This window comes from Saccopteryx bilineata, chromosome 2, assembly GCF_036850765.1.
Source record: "Saccopteryx bilineata isolate mSacBil1 chromosome 2, mSacBil1_pri_phased_curated, whole genome shotgun sequence".
NCBI lineage: Eukaryota > Metazoa > Chordata > Mammalia > Chiroptera > Emballonuridae > Saccopteryx > Saccopteryx bilineata.
The window spans coordinates 294,697,636-294,721,537 of record NC_089491.1 but is presented as its reverse complement, the minus strand read 5'-3'; the positions used below and the strand labels follow the sequence as shown (position 1 = coordinate 294,721,537).

The 23,902-nt window shown below is 43.4% G+C and overlaps 1 protein-coding gene across 1 annotated transcript in view; it reads left to right on the top strand.

Annotated features, from left to right (window-relative positions):
- Window positions 1-5,641: 5,641 nt before the first annotated feature.
- Window positions 5,642-23,902, top strand: part of CENPF (centromere protein F) — a 58,298-nt gene continuing 40,037 nt past the window's right edge. The window contains exons 1-7 of the mRNA XM_066261366.1: window positions 5,642-5,762; window positions 8,215-8,417; window positions 10,346-10,542; window positions 12,839-12,960; window positions 13,557-13,648; window positions 15,651-15,939; window positions 17,069-17,271. Coding sequence (XP_066117463.1) covers window positions 8,256-8,417; window positions 10,346-10,542; window positions 12,839-12,960; window positions 13,557-13,648; window positions 15,651-15,939; window positions 17,069-17,271 — 1,065 coding nt within the window. The 5' untranslated portion in view covers window positions 5,642-5,762; window positions 8,215-8,255. The remainder of the gene's footprint in view (window positions 5,763-8,214; window positions 8,418-10,345; window positions 10,543-12,838; window positions 12,961-13,556; window positions 13,649-15,650; window positions 15,940-17,068; window positions 17,272-23,902) is intronic.

Genomic DNA, 23,902 nt, shown 5'->3' with positions numbered 1-23,902 from the left:
GCAGAGTGACACAGGGAAGGAGGAAGAGCCAGTATCATATAAGGGTGTTATTTCACAACTGTCGCAATAGGAGCCAGGGGCTTGATTCTTCCGGGATCTCTCAGAATCACCCATGTGAAAGACGTGACACAAAGCATTTATTCATCCACTAGTTCCTGACCCTGTTTTTTTTTTTTTGTTGTTGTTGTTGTTGGTTTTGTTTTTTTTTTTGTATTTTTCTGAAGTTGGAAACGGGGAGGCAGTCAAACAGACTCCTGTATGCGCCGACTGGGATCCACTCGGCATGCCCACCAGGGGGCGATGCTCTGCCCATCTAGGGTGTTGCTCTGTTGCGACCAGAGCCATTCTAGTGCCTGAGGCAGAGGTCACAGAGCCATCCCCAGCACCCGGGCCAACTTTGCTCCAATGGAGCCCTGGCTGTGGGAGAGGAAGAGAGAGACAGAGAGGAAGGGGAGGGGGAGGGGCGGAGAAGCAGATGGGCGCCTCTCCTGTGTGCCCCGGCCGGGAATCGAACCTGGGACTCCTGCACACCAGGCCGATGCTCTACCACTGAGCCAACCGGCCAGGGCCCCTGACCCTGTTTTTATTGAGGATTGCCCCTGGAAGCTATAAGTGCCCTTAGATTTCCTGGATATTATTGTGTAGTAGCTTAGCAGGCTCCCTCATTTTGAAGAAAGTCTCGAGCAGAGAGCTGGAATGATCCATGGCTTGTACTTGAGCTGGAAGAAGTCTGAGCCCACACAGCTGCAGCTGCAATCAAGGTGGGCCAAGAGTATGTCATAAAAGTACTTGCTGTAGATCTTACCTTCCTTGCTCAGATCCATTTGTCTTAAGTTTTCTCTGTCATGGTACCTTCAACATGGTACCTTTTACAGACTCAAATCTGTAAAAACGACTTTGTACAGGACAGTCAGTAGAATAAGCTATAGTCCCTGCTGTTACAGCTTGTCCTGAGGCTTGGGCTCATATGTTCAACTCTCTGTCCCACCACCCATTCTAGATTTCCCCATCCTTGGTCAGTATGAGATGGTTTAATTTTTTTGCCTGGTGCTGGAAATCAAAGAGTACTGATTCATAGGCAGAAAGTAGAAATGGTGGATGAACAGTCCAGAGAGAGTGGACTAGCTCAGTGAGGGAGTGGATTTAAAAAGAGAAGGGCAGAGAGCAGAAAATAGACTCTCAAAGGACATCTATATTTGGTTGGATGTCATTTACTTCCTTCAATCCCTAAAACAAAACAAATAATAGAACTGGGGGAACCTGACCAGGTGGTGGTGCAAGGGGTAGAGCATCAACCTGGGCTTCTGAGGACAGAGGTTCAAAACTCTGAGGTCACTGATTTGAGCGCAGGCTCATCAGCTTGAGTGTGGGATCATGTCTATGGTTGCTGGATTAAGCCCAAAGATCACAGACTTGAAGCCTAAGGTTGCTGGCTTGAGTAAGGGATCAATGGCTTGAGCAAAAGGTCACTGGCTCAGCAGGAGCTGCTTGGTCAAAGCACTTATGAGAAGCAATGAAGAACTAAGAGTGCTGCAACTACAAGTTGATGCTTCTCATCTCTCTCTTCCTATCTGTCTCTGTCTCAGTCTGTGTGTCTCTTGATAAAAAACAAAAACAAAAAAACTGGGGAAAAATAGAGTCAGGGGAAGGAAACCATAAAATTGAAGTGCAGAAATATCACAGAAGTTACTAGAATAGTTTCTATCACATGATTCCCTTGTTCAAGAAGTGAATGTGTTTCTTTACTGTTTATTATAGAAGAACACAGCACAAGAGTTGGCTATAGAGTGACCACTCAATAGATAATCTGCTAAATCAATGCATGCATGAATAGTAAATGTTAATTTCTCACCTAAACTTTGAAAACCCCCTTTTACATGTCTATTTTTATTTTCCTTAGGCAGCTTTTTTTTTTTTTTTTTTTTTTTCTTTTTTCATTTTTATGAAGCTGGAAACAGGGAGAGACAGTCAGACAGACTCCCGCATGCGCCCGACCGGGATCCACCCGGCACGCCCACCAGGGGCGACGCTCTGCCCACCAGGGGGCGATGCTCTGCCCATCCTGGGCGTCGCCATGTTGCGACCAGAGCCACTGTAGCGCCTGGGGCGGAGGCCACAGAGCCATCCCCAGCGCCCGGGCCATCTTTGCTCCAATGGAGCCTTGGCTGCGGGAGGGGAAGAGAGAGACAGAGAGGAAAGCGCGGCGGAGGGGTGGAGAAGCAAATGGGCGCTTCTCCTGTGTGCCCTGGCCGGGAATCGAACCCGGGTCCTCCGCACGCTAGGCCGACGCTCTACCGCTGAGCCAACCCGGCCAGGGCAGGCAGCTTTTAACAAATAGTTAAATAATTACCCTGTGGAGCAATGGAATTATAATTAGTATTGGAGTCAGCATTTTGGTTCCAATTTCAGAATGACCAGATACTAGACTGACCCTGGTAGTGTCCAATAAAAGTTCTTTAGCTCTACCTGCTCCCTTTCCTTTCTTTGGGTGTTCAAGTATAATGGAGAACAAGACTTTTATCTAGATCAGGGGTCTCAAACTCAACTCAGCATGTGGGCCGCAGAGCAAGATCACAGCCGTTCAGCAGGCAGCACTAGGTCTACAAAAGGCAACTGTTACGCAACACTTTTCTCACTGCAGTTGAAAACAAAAAAAATCAGTACAACAAGCACAATCGTACATGCAGTTTACTCAGTGTCACAAAACGACCAGAAACTGTAGTTCGCATCACAACTGCTGTTAACTAAGCTAATATCTAGCTAGGATGCTAGAGAAATGAAAAATACAAGTAGGCCCCTAGGCTTACTTAATTTTATCCAAAATATTTTGAACTTCGTGGATTAGTCTGCGGGCCACACAAAATTGTTCGGCGGGCCGCGAGTTTGAGACCCCTGATCTAGATGGTAGTTTTACTTTTTTTTTTTTTTCCTGAAGTTGGAAAAGGGGAGGCAGTCAGACAGACTCCCGCATGCGCCCAACCGGGATCCACTCTGCCCATCTGGGGCGTCGCTCTGTTGCAACCAGAGCCATTCTAGCATCGGAGGCAGAGGCTACAGAGCCATTCTCAGGGCCCGGGCCAACTTTGCTCCAATGGAGCCTTGGCTGTGGGAGGGGAAGAGAGAGACAGAGAGGAAGGAGAGGGGGAGGGGTGGAGAAGCAGATGGGCGCTTCTCCTGTGTGCCCTGGCCGGGAATCGAACCCGGGACTCCTGCACACCAGGCCGACACTCTACCACTGAGCCAACTGGCCAGGGCTTTTTTTTTTTTTTTTTTTTTACAGAGACAGAGAGAGAGTCAGACAGGGACAGACAGACAGAAACAGAGAGATGAGAAGCATCAATCATTAGTTTTTCATTGCGCATTGCGACACCTTAGTTGTTCATTGATTGCTTTCTCATATGTGCCTTGACCGTGGGCCTTCAGCAGACCAAGCAACCCCTTGCTCCAGCCAGTGACCTTGGGTCCAAGCTGGTGAGCTTTTTGCTCAAGCCAAATGAGCCCGCACTCAAGCTGGCGACCTTGGGGTCTCGAACCTGGGTCTTTGGCATCCCAGTCTGATGCTCTATCCACTGCACCACCGCCTGGTCAGGCGGTAGTTTTACTTTCCAAGATGGTCTTTTTAAAAATTACTATGTGCAAAGTATAGGGAGTTACTTGAGACACAGGATGAATTAAAATACATTTTACTCTATAGGAATTTTTGAGCCTGGTGGAGGAGCCAGACATAGATATAAATATAATGTGTAAGCATTATATTTCTAGGAAATAATTATTTCTAAGAGGTGGGGGAGAATAGGTGGTTTTATGAAGAAAGTGGTGTTTGAATTGGGCTCTGAAGGAGAATTTCCTTTTTTTATTTATTTTAATTTTTTATTTATAAGAGAGGGATAGATAGGGACAGACAGATGGGAACGGAGAGAGATGAGAAGCATCAGTCATCAGTTTTTTGTTGCAACACCTTAACTGTTCATTGATTGCTCTCTCATATGTGTCTTGACCATGGGCCTTCAGCAGACCAAGTAACGCCTTGCTCAAGCCAGCAACCGTGGGTCCAAGCTGGTGAGCTTTTTGCTCAAGCCAAATGAGCCCGTGCTCAAGCTGGCGACCTTGGGGTCTTGAACTTTGGTCCTTCCGCATTCCAGTCTGATGCTCAATCCACTGCGCCACCGCCTGGTCAGGCTGAAGGAGCAGAATTTCAATGAAAGGAAAAAGGCATCTGTCTAGGAAAGAGAAATTTACAGAGTCTAGAATCTATTGAGGAGCACAAAAGCTCAGAGATATATTAATTTAACAATTCATTGTTTTGTAACTGCCTTTAGAAGTTTTTTTTAGTTGAATAAGGAAATAAAACAAGTACATAAATATAGTCAAGAGAGTGAGCTTCATAAAAAAGAGCATATATCGTTTTAAAGATTCTTCTGGCTACACCGTCCTCCTGTGGAATCCTAGCTAACAAATGTTCCAGATCAATCTTTAGAATACTATCAATAGAGGACAATAGTTAAGAGGTCCTGCATGTTCTATTTCAAATTACATAGCTTCTATATACCTCAGTTAACTTTTATTTATTTATTTCCATAAAAACTTTTTTGATTAATTTTAGAAAGGAAGGGGGGAGGAAGGGAGAGAGAGGGAGATGATGGAGAGAGTTGTTGTTCCACTTATTTATGCATTCATTGATTCTTATATGTGCCCAGACCAGAGATGGAACTAAGTGTGAAGATGCTCTAACCGAGCTACCCAGCCAAGGCCCAGTTAACTTTTATTTATTTATTTATTTATTCATTTTAGAGAGGAAAGAGAGGGAGAAAGGGGGAGGGGCAGGAAGCATCAACTCCCATATATGCCTTGACCAGACAAGTGCAGGGTTTTGAACTGGCGACCTCAGTGTTCCCAGGTCAATGCTTTATCCCCAGTTAACTTTTTTTTTTTTTTTAATTTATTCATTTTAGAGAGGAGAGGGAGAGACAGAGAGAGAGAGAGAGAGAGAGAGAGAGAGAGAGAGAGAGAGAGAGAGAGGAGAGACAGAGAGAGAGAAGGGGGAGGAGCAGGAAGCATCAACCCCCATATGTGCCTTGACCAGGCAAGCCCAGGGTTTCGAACTGGCGACCTCAGCATTTCCAGGTCGACACTTTATCCACTGTGCCACCACAGGTCAGGCTATCCCCAGTTAACTTTTAAATAAAGTAATAGGTACCTAGAAGAATTGTTAAGAATGACATCCGATGAAGAATGCATGGCAAGCACAGCAAGTATCTATGCCATAAATTACACATTTAATATGTAAGTAGAAATGTCTGTGCAGTATTAAGTATTTTCACCAGAAAGCACTCTTCCACTGGCTGTTGGCGATAGACCACACCCTCCTAATCAGCGGCCCCATTCCCCGGTTTTTGCTAAAAAAGCAGTTCGAAACTTCCTCCAGCAAAAGCACGTGGTCCTCGGCCCTCACAGCCCACCCCAACAACAACAACAATAAAAGCTCGGTAACTCAGGAGCCAGCGTCTCACGTTGTGAGGGCTTGATTTTTAAATCCATCCGAAAGGACCAATGAAAGGCGGCGGTCCGAGTGCGTGAATGCGGATTGGCCCACCGCTGCTTACAGCAACCAATAGGCTAAGAGGCGACTTCGGTCGGAAGCCGGCGAATCGAAAACGGGTGGCGGCCGCGGGCAGTTTGAGTTGGAATCTGGGCTCCGAGCCGCAGAGGCTGTACCGGAACCCAAGTCTTGGAGGGGTTGTTTTTCCTCTCCGGATGGCAAGGTGAGCGTCCTGCGTGGGTCCCGGCTACCGCGGCGGGCGTGGAAGAGCCGCTGGCCTTTTGGGAGGAGACTGGTAAGGGAGGCCTAGGGGATGGCGCTCCCGGGGCCTGCGGGTGCAGCGACCGCCCCTCCCACCTGGTCCGGCTAAAGCTGTGCTCGCGCTAGTGTCCCGAGACCCTGCCGGGCCGTGACTCGCATTTTGGGGAGGGGGTCAGTTTCCAACTCTTTAAGGTAAAAGAATTGAGGTTCAGCAGGTATTTCCGAAAGCAGGAACCAGTGGCCCCTATTTGATAATGTGGACGTGGGTCCTTGGTCACACGGGTTAGATACGAGCGTGGGTTTTGGTCTGGGCAGCGGCGGCGGGTTGGTGTGCCTGTTAGTCTCGCCAGAGTGTTTCTGTTGCCTTTCACTTTATTTGAACGCACCTGTGCGCCTGGCTCGGCTGTGTTATCAGGACCCAGAAATAGGTGTCTGGAGTCCTGTCCTGGAGCTTGGTCCCAAGGAGCAGGCGGTTTTCATTCTCGGGCCCCGCGGTAGCACCGTAGGCGGGAACTCGGACCTCTCGGTGGAGAGGGGGGATCCTGATAACGGGAAGCGTAGCCAGGGGCCTGCAGCGCTGCGTCGGACGAGTACACGACACACGAGAGGTCCCTCGGGCATTTTACGGGGTTGAGCGATCCGGGCATGAAGAATGACCTCCCCACATATCTGAGACAGAAAGAACATTTTCGGAAAGGACCACAGTCCTGCAAATCCTCTTTGTAGGAACCTTAACTTCTAGAGCTTTTCTTCACGCCACTGCCCCTCCCCACATGTTTTGCCCCTTATAACTTTTGAGGTTTACATATTTTTATGCTTCTTTTTATCCAGGGGCTTCATACAGTTTCATGATGCCGTAATCAGTCCATATCTGCTCTAATCAGAATGAGCTTGGGTCTGATTATTGCTTTAACCACTTCCTCATAGCTCTATCTTAGATTTAGAAATGGAAAAGCATCCAATTTGCCAGTCTTCTTTCTTATTTCCCTCATCTCCGTTATCTTTCTGAATTGCTCCTTTTGATATATTTTGTTGGCGATGGCGCCTTGATCTATGGATTTCAGTGACTGGTAGAATTGTTGAGGTCAGTTATAGTGTGTGCCTCTGGGGTAGGCCCCCTAGCCCGGAATGAGCAAGCTAGATTGGAATGGACAGAGTTTTTGCGACTGTGTAAAATTGTCCTTTGTTGGTAGAGAGGCTTGAGACTCCCTTCAGGAGTTTTTTGGCCAAATGGGAGTGGAGTTTAAGATACTGTTTTCAAGGAACTGGAAGCAAAAAATTTAAACCAGCAGAGAAAACACAGCTTTCCAAAGCTGGATATCTCAGTTTTCCCAGACCTCTGCTTTTCTCTTTTAGCTATTGAATATCTTTTTAAAAATCATTCTTAGTACTTTCAACTACTTATTAGTTTTTCTGATAAAAAATTTTCATTGATAAAGCTGATTGAAACAAAACATTAAAATGGTTGCGGACTTGACTTCACAAAAAATATTCTCATCCCGTTGCCAAAATAACTAGAAAATGAAGCTTTTTTTTTTTTTCCACTTAAGCGCTAAAGGCTAATGAATTAAGAGTAAATGCCATGCTTATTCTCCCAGCTGATTTAAATTTCCGAAGAAGTGACTGAGAAGGAGGTTAAGGTAGACCACTTCCGTCTTGGTACCATAGGCTGAAATACAGAAATGAAAAAGTGTTCTAAGACTTTAGGAAGTGGCCACCATCATTACCCCCATTTTGCAAAAGAGGAAACCAAAGCACAGAGCAGGTAAATAACATGTCCAAGATCACATATCTTGGAGGTGACTGGGCTGTGATTTGAATCCCTGCTGCTGTTTATAAACCTGTTTCCTGGTCAAGGTCTGACTTCACTGCCTTTTGCAGAGATTCTAGTACTAGTATGCAGTAACAGCTTTGCTCATTTCGTGCATTAGTTCAACAAATGAGGACTACTTGGAAGGTGAGGGGGTACCTATGTCACGAGAGACTAGGAACAGGAAATACAAACAGATTGTGAATCTCCCAGAGGACAAGGGACGAAGAGGCAGTGGGAATTAATGATGTGAAGAGGGGAAAGGAGAACATGGACAAAATAACTTGTGCCTTTGATTTTCTTATAGGACCTATTTCACCCCAAACCTTATATAAGGCAAAATATTCCTATTTTCTTTAATGGAAACAAACTGAGCAGTAGGAAAGCAGGTAGCCATTTAAGAAATCAGAAATGAGAAATAAAATCAGAAAGCAAGGGACGCCAAACATGTTGGTCCTCACCTTTCAGAGGATGAGGAAGATCGGTATCTTTTGAAATGGGAAGGTTTCACACTTGATTCTTAGAGCTGGTTCTGTAGACGCTAGTCCTTGAGACTAAGTTTCCAATTGCTGTAGTATACCAACAGTCTGGTTATTCTATTCAGTTTATTTAGAAATATTTGAAAAACGAGGAAAGGGGAGCAAAATGAGCTGGGCTTTGGAAGAATGGAAGGAAGGCCTGCCCACAAGAGCTCTTCAGAAAATTCAGGAGCTTGAAGGACAACTGGACAAGCTGAAGAAAGAAAGGCAGCAAAGGCAGTTTCAGCTGGAAACTCTGGAGGCTGCACTGCAGAAGCAGAAACAGAAGGTACCTCTCAGCACGGGTGTTTGCCGCTGTTCACTCATTCCTCCGATGAGTGATCTCATCTTGGCCTGTTCAATTTAAGAGAAAAGTGATTTTGCTATCTTTAGGTGGTCATGACCCCTCCTACCTTTCTTTTTTTTTTTTTTACTTTATTCATTTTAGAGAGGAGAGGGAGAAAGAGAGAGAGAGAGAGGAGAGACAGAGAGAGAGAAGGGGGGAGGAGCTGGAAGCATCAACTCCCATATGTGCCTTGACCAGGGAAGCCAGGGTTTCGAACCGGCAACCTCAGCATTTCCAGGTTGACGCTTTATTCCACTGCGCCACCACAGGTCAGGCCTCTCCTACCTTTCTTTATGAGTCATTTCAATTTTAATTACCCCGTTTTCTCCATTCTCTGTCCTCGTTTCTGCTTTGCTGATATTTAGCGGGGACAGGATAGAATCCTGTGGTCCAAGTGGCTGTCATATTTTTTTTTTTTTTGTATTTTTCTGAAGCTGGAAACGGGCAGAGACAGTCAGACAGACTCCCACATGCGCCTGACCGGGATCCACCCGGCACGCCCACCAGGGGGCGACGCTCTGTTGCAACCAGAGCCACTCTAGTGCCTGGGGCAGAGGCCAAGGAGCCATCCCCAGCACCCGGCCCATCTTTGCTCCAATGGAGCCTTGGCTGCGGGAGGGGAAGAGAGAGACAGAGAGGAAGGAGAGGGGGAGGGGTGGAGAAGCAGATGGGCGCTTCTCCTGTGTGCCCTGGCTGGGAATCGAACCCAGGACTTCTGCACGCCAGGCCGACGCTCTACCACTGAGCCAACCGGCCAGGGCTGGCTGTCACATTTTGAGAGCGGGCTTTCGCCTTGATATTCCAGGGTCTCATCTCTTTCAAGATTAGTAAATGAAGACTTAAATAGTACTTCTTTCTTACTTCTTCATTCATCAACAAAGTAGTGATACAGTCACTGCGTCTAAAGTGTTTTTGCTGGTGGGAGAATTTTTCATTTTCTTACAATAACTGGCTTGAGCAGTCAAACGTGAAAATGAATTGCTAAGGAAGATTCATAGGGATGATTTTTGTTTTTTAATTATTATTTTTTAAGACTTTATTGATTTTAGAGAGAGGAAGAGATAAGGGAGGGAGGAGCGGGAAGCATAAACTTGTAGTAGTTGCTTCTTGTATGTGCCTTGACTGGGCAAGCTCGGGGTTTTAAACTGGTGACTTTAGCATTCCAGGTCGACATTTTATCCACTGTGCCACCACAAGTCAAGCTGTTTTTTTTTTTAACTCTTAAAAGCATGCTAAAGCCTCTCTTTCTAGGATGGGTATGTGTAATCCTGACCAAAGATAATATAATATGTGACTTTGTAGAACTTTTCTCTCTAGAGTGAGGTCATTTAAATACCTGCAAAGGTTGACATCTGGATTATTACAGACCTGTCTTAGAAAGTTCGTTGTCAGGCCCTGGCTGGTTGGCTCAGTGGTAGAGTGTTGGCCTGGCGTGCAGGAGTCCCAGGTTCAATTCCCGGCCAGGGCACACAGGAGAAGCGCCCATCTGCTTCTCCACCCCTCCCCCTCTCCTTCCTCTCTGCCTCTCTCTTCCCCTCCTGCAGCCAAGGCTCCATTGGAGCAAAGTTGGCCCGGGCGCTGAGGATGGCTCTATGACCTCTGCCTCAGGTGCTAGAATGGCTCTGGTTGCAACAGAGTAATGCCCCAGATGGGCGGAGCGTCGCCACCTGGTGGGCATGCCGGGTGGATCCCGGTCGGGAGCATGTGGGAGTCTGTCTGACTGCCTCCCTATTTCCAACTTCAGAAAAATACAAAAAAAAAAAGAAAGAAAGAAAGTTCGTTGTCAGTGTGTGTTAAGCTCAGATTTACAAAGAAGATTTGGTAAATTTATGAAGTAATTCACCTCTTTCCTTTTGAACAATCCCCTCTAGGTTGAGAATGAAAAAACTGAGGGTACAAACCTGAAAAGGGAGAACCAGAGCTTGATGGAAACCTGTGAAAATCTGGAGAAGGCAAAGCAGAAGATTGCTCACGAACTTCAGGTCAAGGAGTCACAAGTGAATTTCCAAGAAGGACAGCTGAGTTCAAGCAAAAAACAAATAGAAAAACTAGAACAGGAACTTAAAAGGTAATTTTTTGGGAATGGTATTTCTACAGGTGTCTGAGTGTGTATTCATCAGCTGCATTTATCTCTTCCTTTAATGATGTAGTTATTAGACATTGCAATATATTTTTTTCCAGTGGAAAAAACAATGATCTAAGGAAAATTGATTCTTGAATACTTCAGTCCTATCACTGCATAGCTTGGAACTATGATATATAAGTTCATTACATGGTCGCTCACTTACTCATTCAGTATATGTGTGTTAAGCTTCATGTGCCAGACACTGTTACTCTGTGATACAATAATTTATTTCCTTCATCAGTGGCTATGGATTATGTTTCGGGAATATCCTGAACAAATTAGGTTGAAACATTTGAAATGTTAATCAAAAACTTGAATATTGGCAGTCTCATATAATTAAACCTATTATTTGACAACAGCTTAATTAAGTGCTTTTTTTTGGTGGTGGTGGTTTGTGTTGTTTTTCCCCAAAAGAAAAGAGAGACAAAGGTTTATAAAAATAATAGGGTATAGTTTGATTTAATATTTAAAATAAATGAACTTTTTTTGTGAAAGGATAGGGAAAGAAGGGTAAGGTGTGACCTCCCACTGTCCTGTGTAGTAGTCACTGGCTACACGTGACTATTGAGCACTTGAAATGTGGCATGTTAATAGAACATTTTTATTGGACAGTGCTGTTACCTTCTGTGAGTTCACATGTGATGATTTTATTTGTTGAGTAGTCATTTTCACCTCATACATTGCTTCTTCCCAAATTGAATTTGGGGCTGGAGGAGCTAGGGCACCCATTCTAATAGGGTGTTTGTAATATTTCTGTGTTAAGCTAAAATCAAAGATAGCAAAGACTTGGAAGAACTGAATCCTCTTATAACTTAGGGTTTTTGATTCTGAAAGGTGTTCAGAACTTAAGTTTCTTTGTAACTGTTTCCAGCCATTTATTTATGCATTATATTAACTTGATTTTTTTATGTTTTAAAGATCAGAAAGTGCATGGTACATACATCAAGTCTGTGCTTTTGTCATGACTTAATGTGTGTGTGTGTGTATGTGTGTGTATATAATGTCATCCAGTTTGGTGATTTCAGCCCAAGCTTCATAGATATAACTTTTTTCCTATGTTCCTGAAGTTCAGTTTTTTCCTTTGTTTCCTGTGTCTTTCTTTGGATTGGATTATAAATTTACTGGGGATATATCCCCAACTTCCGAACTCTTCCTGTACTGCTGTGGGTATTATGGATCTTATATTATAACATTGTAATTATTGGTTTATATTTCTGTTTCCCTAACTAGACTGAGTTCCTTTGAAGACGGGCCTGAATTTATGTCACACAAATCATTTATTTATTTATTTATTTATTTATTTTTATTTTTTACAGAGACAGAGTGAGTCAGAGAGAGAGATAGACAGGAACAGAACAGACAGGAGCGGAGAGATGAGAAGCATCAATCATTAGTTTTTTGTTGTGCATTGCAACACCTTAGTTGTTCATAGATGGCCTTCTCATATGTGCCTTGACCGTGGGCCTTCAGCAGACCGAGTAACCCCTTGCTTGAGCCAGCAACCTTGGGGTCAAGCTGGTGAGCTTTTGCTCAAACCAGATGAGCCCTCGCTCAAGCTGGCGACCTTGGGGGTCTCGAACCTAGGTCTCCTCATCGTAGTCTGATGCTCTATCCACTGCGCCACCGCCCAGTCAGGCAAATCAGTTCTTATTAACTGTCTGTTGGGTAACTGAAGTGGTAAGAATTCTTTTTTTTTTTTTTTTTTTGCATTTTTCTGAAGCTGGAAACAGGGAGAGACAGTCAGACAGACTCCCGCATGCGCCCGACCGGGATCCACCCGGCACGCCCACCAGGGGGCGACGCTCTGCCCACCAGGGGGCGATGCTCTGCCCATCCTGGGCGTCGCCATGTTGCGACCCTCCTGGGTGTCGCCATGTTGCGACCAGAGCCACTCTAGCGCCTGAGGCAGAGGCCACAGAGCCATCCCCAGCGCCCGGGCCATCTTTGCTCCAATGGAGCCTTGGCTGCGGGAGGGGAAGAGAGAGACAGAGAGGAAGGCGCGGCGGAGGGGTGGAGAAGCAAATGGGCGCTTCTCCTATGTGCCCTGGCCGGGAATCGAACCCGGGTCCTCCGCACGCTAGGCCGACGCTCTACCGCTGAGCCAACCGGCCAGGGCCTGAAGTGGTAAGAATTCTTAGAGGATGGGTTTTGTAAGCTTGTTCCTCTCTGGGAATGTATGGTATTGGTACTCTGTAGCTGTTGCTCTCATTTGGCGTCTTCTCGTGTCCTTATCTAACAGGTGTAAATCTGACCTTGAAAGAAGCCAGCTAGCTGCACAGTCTGCAGATGCGTCTCTGAATACATGCAATACACCACAAAAGATTTTTACAACTCCGCTAACACCAAGTCAGTATTATAGCGGTAAGGATTTTTTCCCTTCATTTATAGTTCTTTTATTGAGATTTTAATTCTGCCAAAGAAATGAATTCAGTCTCTGATCTGAACAACTTTCTGTAACATATACATTTGTGCATGTGTTAAACTATACTATCAGGTTAATAAGTCTTTATACTTTTCACTTAAAACATTTCTTTTACTGATATTTAAAAAATTAGCTCATGTGTTATGAAAGTGCATCCCATCATTAATTAAATTTCTGGTAGCCATTTTCAGGGACCTTAATGACGTCAGTGTCTTTACTACTGCTAGCTTTTTCTAAATTTCTTCAGAAACACATTCAGGTCAGCAGACTTCATAGCTGGCTTACACATTTCCCTTTATCCCTCTGTGGTGTGTTTCAAAAATAATTCAATTTCAGAATATTCAAAATAGCTGTGTTTCCATGGATTTTCGATATTTGAGTTATTTGATCATTAGCTGTAGCCCTAACTAAATTGTTCTTTCTGGTGTACTAAGATACTGATTTCTGAACTACCTATTGTAATTATTATTGATGTGTGAATTCCTTCATGACATCAGTTATCAAAGTAAAATGCCATCTTCTTGTCTGTGTTTAGGTTCCAAATACGAAGATCTAAAAGAAAAATATAATAAAGAAGTTGAAGAACGGAAAAGATTAGAGGCCGAGGTGAAAGCCTTGCAGGCGAAGGTAAGTGAATGGCGGGCGTAGCACGGCGTGTGCGGTCCAGGAGGGACTGTGTCGTGTAGGCTGGAGCAGGGCCAGGCCACCTGCTCTCCGTGGGGCTGGCACGTTGCTCTTACACAGAGGATGTCAAGTTCCTGGCTCTTCAGTTAGGATGTTTTTTCATTTAAAAATAGGTAAAGAGGGAAAAAAACAGATTAATTCACCCCTAAATATTAAGTATTCCCCGAATTCCATGGAAGCTGGAGCAATATATTTATTTCCCTGTTAAGATCTAATGGTAAGAACCACGCTTGGAGAGGGGGACCAGAGTCATTCCTGACACTCCTGGCTTTGTCACCTGGGGGAAGCTGCTTCGTATTCCGTTCTTCTGATGGACTGTGGTGACTGCTACCAGGGACGCGGGGCTTTGAGGATCCTTATTTATGAAGCATTTATTTCAGAGGAGAATGTTTTCAGTAATCTCCCCAATTTTTTTAAGTTAGTTGCCAACAAGGGTTTTAAATTCCATTCTGATAGGTGAAAATGAGTAGAGACAGGTAGATAAAGAGATTTGCTTATGGTCAACAAAATAAAAGGCACATCTTATAAACCGCTGCTTCTAGTATTGGGACTGACTCTTAAAGTACTATCTGGTGTCTACGGAGTTTTCTTTTACCATTTTTGCTCACATGATAATTGCTTTAAAAAGCCATCTTGGCACTTAATGATATATTTCCAGTAGACATAAGAATTTGTTAACATGGCACAATTTCACAAACAATTGACAACTGAATTTATAAGTAGCTACCTTAAATATTGAGGATCAAAGTATGTATTAGAGATTTAACAATTTTAATTCTTTTTTGTGCCTTTAATTCTTGTTTTGGAGTCTCACCAGAACTTTTATATATGACCATGGCATTGCTTATCATGATGAATAAAAATGAGACAGTAATTCTCTGGTGTGTCCTAGAATTACCATGTGCTGCCTTATCCAGTTTAGTCATTCCTACAAATTCTGCCCCTGACCTTGATGCCCAGAGTAATTTGGGGGAGCAATGTGAGTCTCCACAAACATTAAACCTCTCCCTGCAGCAAGAAAAACACCTGCTGTAAAAAATGAAGCATAGCCTGACCAGGCGGTGGCGCAGTGGATGGAGCGTTTGACTAGGACGCAGAGGACCCAGGTTCGAGACCCCAAGGTCACCAGCTTGAGCACGGGCTCATCTGGTTTGAGCAAGGCTCACCAGCTTGAACCCAAGATCGCTGGCTTGAGCAAGGGGTCACTCGGTCTCCTGTAGCCCCACGGTCAAGGCACATATGAGAAAGCAATCAATGAACAACTAAGGTGCCACAACAAAGAATTGATGCTTCTCATCTCTCTCCATTCCTGTCTGTCTGTCCCTCTCTCTGTCTCTCTTGTCTCACAAAAAAAAACCAAAAAAAAAAACCAGCGTCTATAGCCATGTCTGTATTTGTTTGTCAGAATGGAGGCGGAGAGAGGAATAAAAGAATTCAAAGCATTAAAGATTCCATAAATGTATATTAGATAACATGAAATACCAAATAGGACATTTTTGGGCAGAGTGGTATAGTGGAAAGTGAGATTCTTAAAAGGGTTTTGTAGTTTGACAGTGAATTTTGATCCTCTGTGCAAAGCTGTAGGGGGAGGGAGGGGGTGATCAAGGGCAGGCAAAGGAAAATAAAGTTTCAGAATTCAAAATGGTAGTGAATGCTCATGCGTTGAATGTAGTATTGAAGGATGTAGATAAATACAAACTCTGAGCTCTTGTGAAATAGGTTGGGCCTCAGTAGTACCGGTTTAACCTTTCAATGCTGAAATCTGACAATTCAAAAATCTCACTGGATATTGGGACTTAGTGGTTCCGTTGAATTGATGAATGTTCTTTCTTGGTACCCAGTGGAAATGCTAATCTCTTGGCATGGCTTTATGTTCTATTTGAAAATAAGTTGTTCTTAAATATTATAATTTCTCAATGGCTTTAAAGTGTTTCTATCTTTACAGAAAGCGAGCCAGGCTATTGCACAGAATACCATGAATCACCGGGACATTGCCCGACACCATTCCTCGTCCTCTGTGTTCTCATGGCAACAAGAAAAGACCCCCAGTCGTCATTCTGATGCTCTACAAACTCCAGTTAGGAGAGGTTTTTCTGCATCTCACTTCCCTGGGGAACAAGAAGTGACTCCAAGTGGATCAATTTTGAAAGCAGGGAGAAGAGATGCTAATAGTAGCTTCTGTGATAATTCTAGCAATTCTTCTCTTTTGGAACAATTAAAAGGCCAGAATCAAGGTAACATTTTGAGCAGAGAAAGTTTAAATTTTCCTGAGGTAATTTTAGAGGTGATTCCAGATATTTTTAGTCCTAGAAAGTGTTCATGTGTTTTGTTGGACACATCAGTGTTCCACATCCCAGTCTGATGATATGATGTCTTTTCGATAATGAGAAAAGATACCAGAATTTTGGAGCATGCCTTTATTTGTACTAAAAAGCCGGGACCCTGAAGCCTTCAAAAGCAGGATGAATAGCTTTGACTTGCCTTTCCAGAAGCAGGGTGAGTAGGTTGGTTACAGTTGACACTCCCCACACTTTTCATCTGGCTCCTTTTGTGCCCCGTGAAACAAGCCTGCATCCTGGCCAGCTTTGGCCATAGGTGTGGCATGTGTCAGCCGAAAGCCCTGCCGTGCGCTGCCAGCTTGTCCATATGGGAGCAAACCTGTAACCTTGGCTGCCGACCCATGCCGCCGCTGGCAGCCAAGGGGACCAGGTGGTGTATTGGAGCCTGCTGCAGACTGTGATGGTTTCCAGTGCTATGATATATTGAAAATCACCGTCAGTGTTCACTGGTGAGAGCTGTCACACTGCCAATGCCATTGGAACCAATATTGTGTATATTTGGGGGAGGGGATGAGAAAAGATTACTGTTGATTTTGGCAGTATAGGAGGCTCACACTGTCTTGATCTTTACTGGAGGTAAAGCTACCTGATAATAGGGGAGGGTGAAGTTTTCACTGCTTATCATTGATTTGCATGGATATGGGCACAAAACAAATACTAGTCTGCCAGTGTGTCAAACCAACTGGTCATTTAAATAAGGGTTAATAAGTGTTGTACTTATTGCAGCTTTGATCAGACAATATTCACGATTTTAGAAAAGCATTTTCTTTTTCAAGTTTCTTTGTGATAATGAGAAAATTTGTTTCCCCTGCTTCTGTAGGATATTTGAGTATAAATAACTTGAGGTTAAACAGTGAAATGAGATCCAGTTCAAATAGTAGCTTCTGTGTTTAATGTGAATTGACTTGGGTTTGTCTCATCAAAGATTTCAGAGCAGAGTAACATAAACAATGTATTCTGAATTGAGTGGTAAATATTTTGTGGAAAGTATATGTTAATTGAAGTGTGGGTTTTTTGATTTTAGAGCTAAGGAGCAAGATTGGGGAGTTGGAACTACGTCTGCAAGGACAAGAAAAGGAAATGAAAGGCCAAGTGAATAAATGGCAGGAACTGCAGCTCCAACTGGAGAAAGCAAAAGTGGAATTAAATGAAAAAGAGAAAGTTCTGAATAAAAGTAGGGATGAACTGGTGAGAACGACGGCGCAGTATGACCAGGCGTACGCCAAGGTACTGGACTTTCCGTGAGTTAAGTCGCCACTTCATGCAGTTCTTTGCAAAGCATACTTAACACATTCATGAAATACATGATTTAATGAACTTCAATAATATATTCTAGGCGCATTGATGCCATTGAATGAGTGAGTTCTTTTAGAGTGGGGTAGATCAGAGAGAGGTCAATCCTGGATCGCATGTTTTCCTGGTCAAGGGACCCGAGTAAGTCGTTTATTACATCTCAGGGTGAAGAAGAAAGATGATGAATATGCAGCACCTGGCACAGTGTCTGGCCTGTTGAAGAGACAAAGTGCATTAGGAATTATGATAGAATGTAACTGATCTACTCTTGGGATTCAATATCCATTATTTCCTAAAGCTCCAATTAAGGCATGTTATTGGAGGGTTTTGGTGGGGTGTGGTTGTTGCTTTGGCCCCAGCCTATCTCTCTGGTCTTTTTTCTATTATTCATTCGTTCACAGACTCATTTCACAAATATTTATAGACTGCCTACTATGTTGAGCACTGTTCTAGACCAGGAGATGGAGCAGGGAGGAATTAGGCAAAAATGATTGCCCGGGGAGCTTTGTCCTGATGGGGCCTGTAACATCGACACAGAAGTCACAGATAGTATGGTACATGGGGACAAATGTAGAGAAAAATGAAATCTTCTAGGACCAGCCTTACTTACTGGATGTCTTCTGGACCGAATCTTTATCTGGGCCCAGTCTTTCTGGTTGGCACCCTCTCTCTTCCAGTCCTCTTGCCACGCCCCTCATCTGTGAGCTCCTTCCCTCACCTCCTGATGCACTGAGATCTTTGCTCCTGGCATCCTCCTTTTTGTGTTCTAGCCCTGGGTGCCCACACTTGGCTCATTGTCAGAATCACTGAGAACCTTGCAAACTTAATCCTGTTAGACCTAAGGAATTCACTTTTCATAAACTCTAGAAATTTCTAAGGCAGTAGCTTAGTATATAAGCATAGATCTTCAGTTTGCTTCCTGGGACAGATTGTTTCTGTGTCTTTTTTAAAAAAGTTAATTTTCATCTTAAGATAATTGTAGATTCATATGAAGGTCTGTGAAATAAGGCCATGTTAATATGATTGATTAGGTCGATTGCTTTTAAATATACTCACAAAAATTAGGGGATATTTTATCGCTTCAGTTTCAAATGAAGCGACAAAATATCCCCTAACTTTTGTTAGCAGTCTACTTGGATGAGCTTTGCATCCTTGGAATAAACACTACTTGGCATGGTGGATAATTGTTTTTACATATTTCTTATATTTGCTAATACTTGGTTAAGGATTTTTTTGTTCTTGAGAGATATTGGTCAGCTGTTTTTTCTGTACTGTCTTTGGTATTTGGTATTTGTATCAGAGGTAATGTTAGCTTCGTAAAATGAACTTCTAATTTTGAAGAGATTGTGTAGAATGCATGTTATTTGGTAGAATTCTCCATGAAACCATAAAGGCCTGGGGTTCCTTTTTTGAGGGTTTTAACAATTTTAAAAATAGTTATATGGCTATTAAAGTTACTTATTTTATAGTGGGTGAGTTGGGATAGTTTGTGTTTTTAGTCCATTTCATCTAAATTGTCAAATTTATGTTTGTAGAATTCCTTGTAGTATTTCATCATTCTTTGACATCTATATGTCAGGTGATATTCTGTTTGGTTTTGATGTTTGTGTTTTCTCTTTTTTTTCATGGTCAGTCTTGCTAGAGATTTGCCAATTTTGTTGCTCTTTTATTGATCTTTCCAACAAATGAGCTCTTTGTTTCTTTGATTTTATTAGTTTTCGGTTTTCAATTTCATTGATTTTTTTTTTTTTTTTTTTACTGTATTAATTCCTTCTTGCTTTGGGTTATTTTGTTCTTTTTCTAGGTTGTTAAGGTGGGGAGCTTAGGTTATTGATTGAGAACTTTTCTAATGTAGACATTTCATGCTATAAATTTATCTCTCAGTGTTGCTTTAACTGTGTTGTACAAACTTAGATATACTGTATTTTTTTTTTTTTTTGTATTTTTTCGAAGCTGGAAACGGGGACGCAGACAGATTCACGCATGCGCCCGACCGGATCCACCCGGCACGCCCACCAGGGGGCGATGTTCTGCCCATCTTGGGGCGTCGCTCTGCCGCAATCAGAGCCATTCTAGCGCCTGAGGCAGAGGCCACAGAGCCATCCCCAGCGCCCTGGCAAACCCTGCTCCAGTGGAGCCTCGGCTGCAGGAGGGGAAGAGAGAGAGAGGAAGGAGAGGGGAAGGGATGGAGAAGCAGATGAGTGCTTCTCCTGTGTGCCCTGGCCGGGAATCGAACCCGGGACCCCCCGCACGCCAGGCCGACGCTCTACCACTCAGCCAACCGGCCAAGGCCAGATTTTAATTTTTATTAAGTTCTGTATTTTAATTTTTATTCAGTTTAATGTATTTAAAAATTTTTTCTTTTGACCGATGGATTATTTAGAAATATTTATTTTTTTTCTGTGTTTGGAGGTTTTTCTCTTTCTGTTGTATAAATATAAATATATGAGGTGAAGTGGAGTTCCAATGGGACCATGGCCTGCCTTGGTCCATATATATATTCTCTTTGGGCAGTCTGAGTTGGTTTTTAAGTTAGAAAGACTTGGATTTGAATTCTGGCTCCGCCACATCCCAGTTGTATTGTTTTTGGAGCTATTGAATTGACTTCTGAGCCTCAGTTGCCTAAACAGTGTTAATAAAGCCTGTGTCATAGGGTTATTATAAAAGATTGGAGTAATTTCCCTAAGGACTTGAGCATTGTGCTTGGCCCATGGGAGCTTAAATTAATATTACTAGTTATTGTTACATTGAGTTCTTGTCAGTTAAGCTCATTTCCAGTTGCATTTCTCCCAGCTCAGGGCTTCCTATATAGAAAAGATATACTTATCCTGTCACAAAGTGTGTGTGTGTGTGACAGACAGAGAGAGAGATAGAGGGACAGATAGGGACAGAGAGGAACGCAGAGAGATGAGAAGCATCAATCATCAGTTTTTCGTTGCAACATAGTTGTTCATTGATTGCTTTCTCATATGTGCTTTGACTGAGGGGCTACAACAGAGTGAGTGATCCCTTGCTCAAGCTGGTGAGTCTGCGCTCAAACCAGATGAGTCCATGCTCAAGCTGGCAACCTCAGGGTTTCGAACCTAAATCCTCCGCATCCCAGTCTGATGCTCTATCCATTGCGCCACCGCCTGATCAGGCTATCCTGTCACTTTTTGTGTTGTTGGTTTTGGTGTGACAAGATCACTGTGTCCTCACTCCATCTGACATGTCTGATGAAGCCTCTTCTCAGCAGATCATGAATGGAGGTATTTGCTTGGGACAGTGCTGAGTGCTGGGAACACGGCTCTGGCTTTCCTCCTGTGAGGCCTCCAGCAGGTTCTTAGGATGTGTTTGTTCATTGCCTCCTGCACTCCGTTTTCCCATGGGCTGACTTCCACCTAACTGAAAATTCAGTCTGCCTTTCTCTGTCTTGCCTCTAAGGACGATATGACCTTGTCAAATATGTCACTGAGATCAAATTATGCATTGTTTGCGCTCTTCTTTGATCTACCATTTGAATTACCAAAATCAATATTTAACCAAAATGAGTACCATGCTCTTTAGTGAACATATGCTGTTTCTAGTATGCTTCTTTTCCAAGTATTTATGAACCATGTGGGACACAAAGCTGTTGAACTCATGTAGAAACAGGTGCTGGGGCTTGTACAAAGCTGAATGGAGTTCAGCACCCGCATTTTACAGGGGAAAAACTCAGGCCCAGCACGCTGAATGCCAACCAGGGTCATGTGCTACATATTTGCAGGAACTTGAGCTCTGGACACTAGTTTAGAACAGGGGTCCCCAAACTTTTTTCATAGGGGGCCAGTTCACTGTCCCTCAGACCGTTGGAGGGCCGGACTATAAAAAAAAACTATGAACAAATCCCTATGCACACTGCACATATCTTATTTTAAAGTAAAAAAACAAAACGGGAACAAATACAATATTTAAAATAAAGAACAAGTAAATTTAAATCAACAAACTGACCAGTATTTTAATGGGAACTATGCTTCTCTCACTGACCACCAATGAAAGAGGTGCCCCTTCTGGAAGTGCGGTGGGGGCCGGATAAATGGCCTCAGGGGGCCGCATGCGGCCCACGGGCCGTAGTTTGGGGACCCCTGGTTTAGAATATTATGGAACATTCATGACACCTAGTGATCAGCTGTTTTTACACGGATTGTGCATCATCAATATTAGATTATCATTTAACAAATTAAAAAAAAAATATAAACGCCTCTTGAAAGCATTTTTCTAACCCGTTTCTAGTAAGAAAAAATTATTGATTCTGAGATTTTTTAATGGAATGAGTTACAGTTTGAAGGAGGACCAGCAGAGGGTGCCACGGGTTCATTCCTCTACAATACCTTGTGTGGGTTTTTTCCCTTAGGTTGTCAAACAATCAAAATTTTGGACATGCGGTCAATGATTTTTATATGAATCATTTATTGCTGTATCTCCAGTACCTAGCACAGTGCTTGACATATAGTGGGCTTGCAAATTATTTATTATGTTCATATTTATTATAAATAATTTCTATAATACTTTTCTTTGGTAATTTAAAAATTCAAGAACTATTAGGGATAATGACAAAAATCTTAATGTCCAAGGCAGTGGACTAATTTGAACCACTGGCTCAGTATTTACTTTTGAATTTGCAGTTTTAAAGTTCTGATATTTGTAAAATCATTCAGTTATTAATGACCAGCATTACTCTTTTTATCTTTGCTCAGTTAATAATTGATGGTTAACTGATCTCCTAGCAATGAATTACATAATATTTTTTTTCCTCTGAATTTTCTGTTAAATTTCTAATACTTTTAGAAGATACAAATTAGACTATGATGAGTCTCAGAAAAGTACATTAGTAGAGAGATTTGCCAACTTGGGGCACATTTCTTTTGGAACAGGGAGTTCTCCGCTACCCACTTGAAGTGTCTGTATTCTTTCCTGGATTGTCTGAGTGTTCTGTGGGGCAGTGTGAGGATGTGAACATTGTGGGGAAGAGAGGAATGGGTTTTAGCATGGAAAGATTTAAGACCATTTCATTCCCATTTAATTTTAGAAATGCATCCTAAGTTTTGATGTAGTTAAAATAATTAGAGGGCCCTGGCCAGTTGGCTCAGTGGTAGAGCGTCGGCCTGGCGTGCAGAAGTCCCGGGTTCGATTCCCGGCCAGGGCACACAGGAGAAGTGCCCATCTGCTTCTCCACCCCTCCCCCTCTCCTTCCTCTCTGTCTCTCTCTTCCCCTCCCGCAGCTAAGGCTCCATTGGAGCAAAGATGGCCCGGGCGCTGGGGATGGCTCCTTGGCCTCTGCCCCGGGCGCTAGAGTGGCTCTGGTCGCAACAGAGCATCGCCCCCTGGTGGGCGTGCCAGGTGGATCCCGGTTGGGCGCATGTGGGAGTCTGTCTGGCTGTCTCTCCCCGTTTCCAGCTTCAGAGAAATACAGGAAAAAAAAAAAAAATTAGAAAGGGGGAGCGGGGAATGGGAGAGGGAAAGGGGGAGGGGGAGGGGCACAAAGAAAACAAGATAGAAGGTGACAGAGGACAATCTGACTTTGGGTGATGGGTATGCAACATAATTGAACGACATGATACCCTGGACTTGTTATCTTTGAATATATGTATCCTGATTTATTGATGTCACCCCATTAAAAAAATAAAATTATTTAAAAAAAAAATTAGAAACTTATTTTAAGGGAGATTGGCCATGTAAAGAGGCAAAAGAAGGTTCTTTGTATTGTCCATGGCGGCTTGGTTAACAACCAGCTATGATGGTCTCAAGTGCTGTGAACCTTCAAAAATTTAAAATGGCTATGTGAAAGCACTGTGGAAAGGAGCGTTTTAATATTACAGTTTCCCTCCAAATCTATTACACTTGAAACGGTACCCTGTGAGAGTAATGGCAACCCTCTGACTACAGTGTGTCCGTAAAGTCATGGTGCACTTTTGACCGGTCACAGGAAAGCAACACAAGATGATAGAAATGTAAAATCTGCACCAATAAAAGGAAAACTCTCCCAGTATCATACCTATTCAATGCAGTTTGATGTGGGCTCACGCACATATTTTTTAGGGCTCCTTAGGTAGCTATCCCGTATAGCCTCTACAGACTCGTCACTGACTGATGGCTTACCAGAACAGGGTTTCTCCACCAAACTGCTGGTTCCCTTCAACTGCTTATCCCACCGAGTAATGTTATTCCTATGTGGTGGTGCTTTGTTATAAACGCGCCGATATTCATGTTACACTTTGATCATGGATTTGAATTTAGTGAGCCACAGAACACACTGAACTTTCCTGTGTACCGTCCACATCTCTACTGGCATGGCCGTGGGCTGCTCCGCTGTATATACGGTGTTACATCATCATCTGCGCATGCGCACATGCTGCCACATCATCCTACAGAAACTGGGAGGGTTTTCCTTTTATTTGGTGTAGATTTCACATTTCTATTATCTTTTGTTGCTTTCCTGTGACCTGTCAAAAGTGCACCATGACTTTACAGACACACTGTATTTATCAACCTCTAATTTACAGCATCACCGCATTTTAACCTCAGACCTTTGCAGCAAAACGTTAGA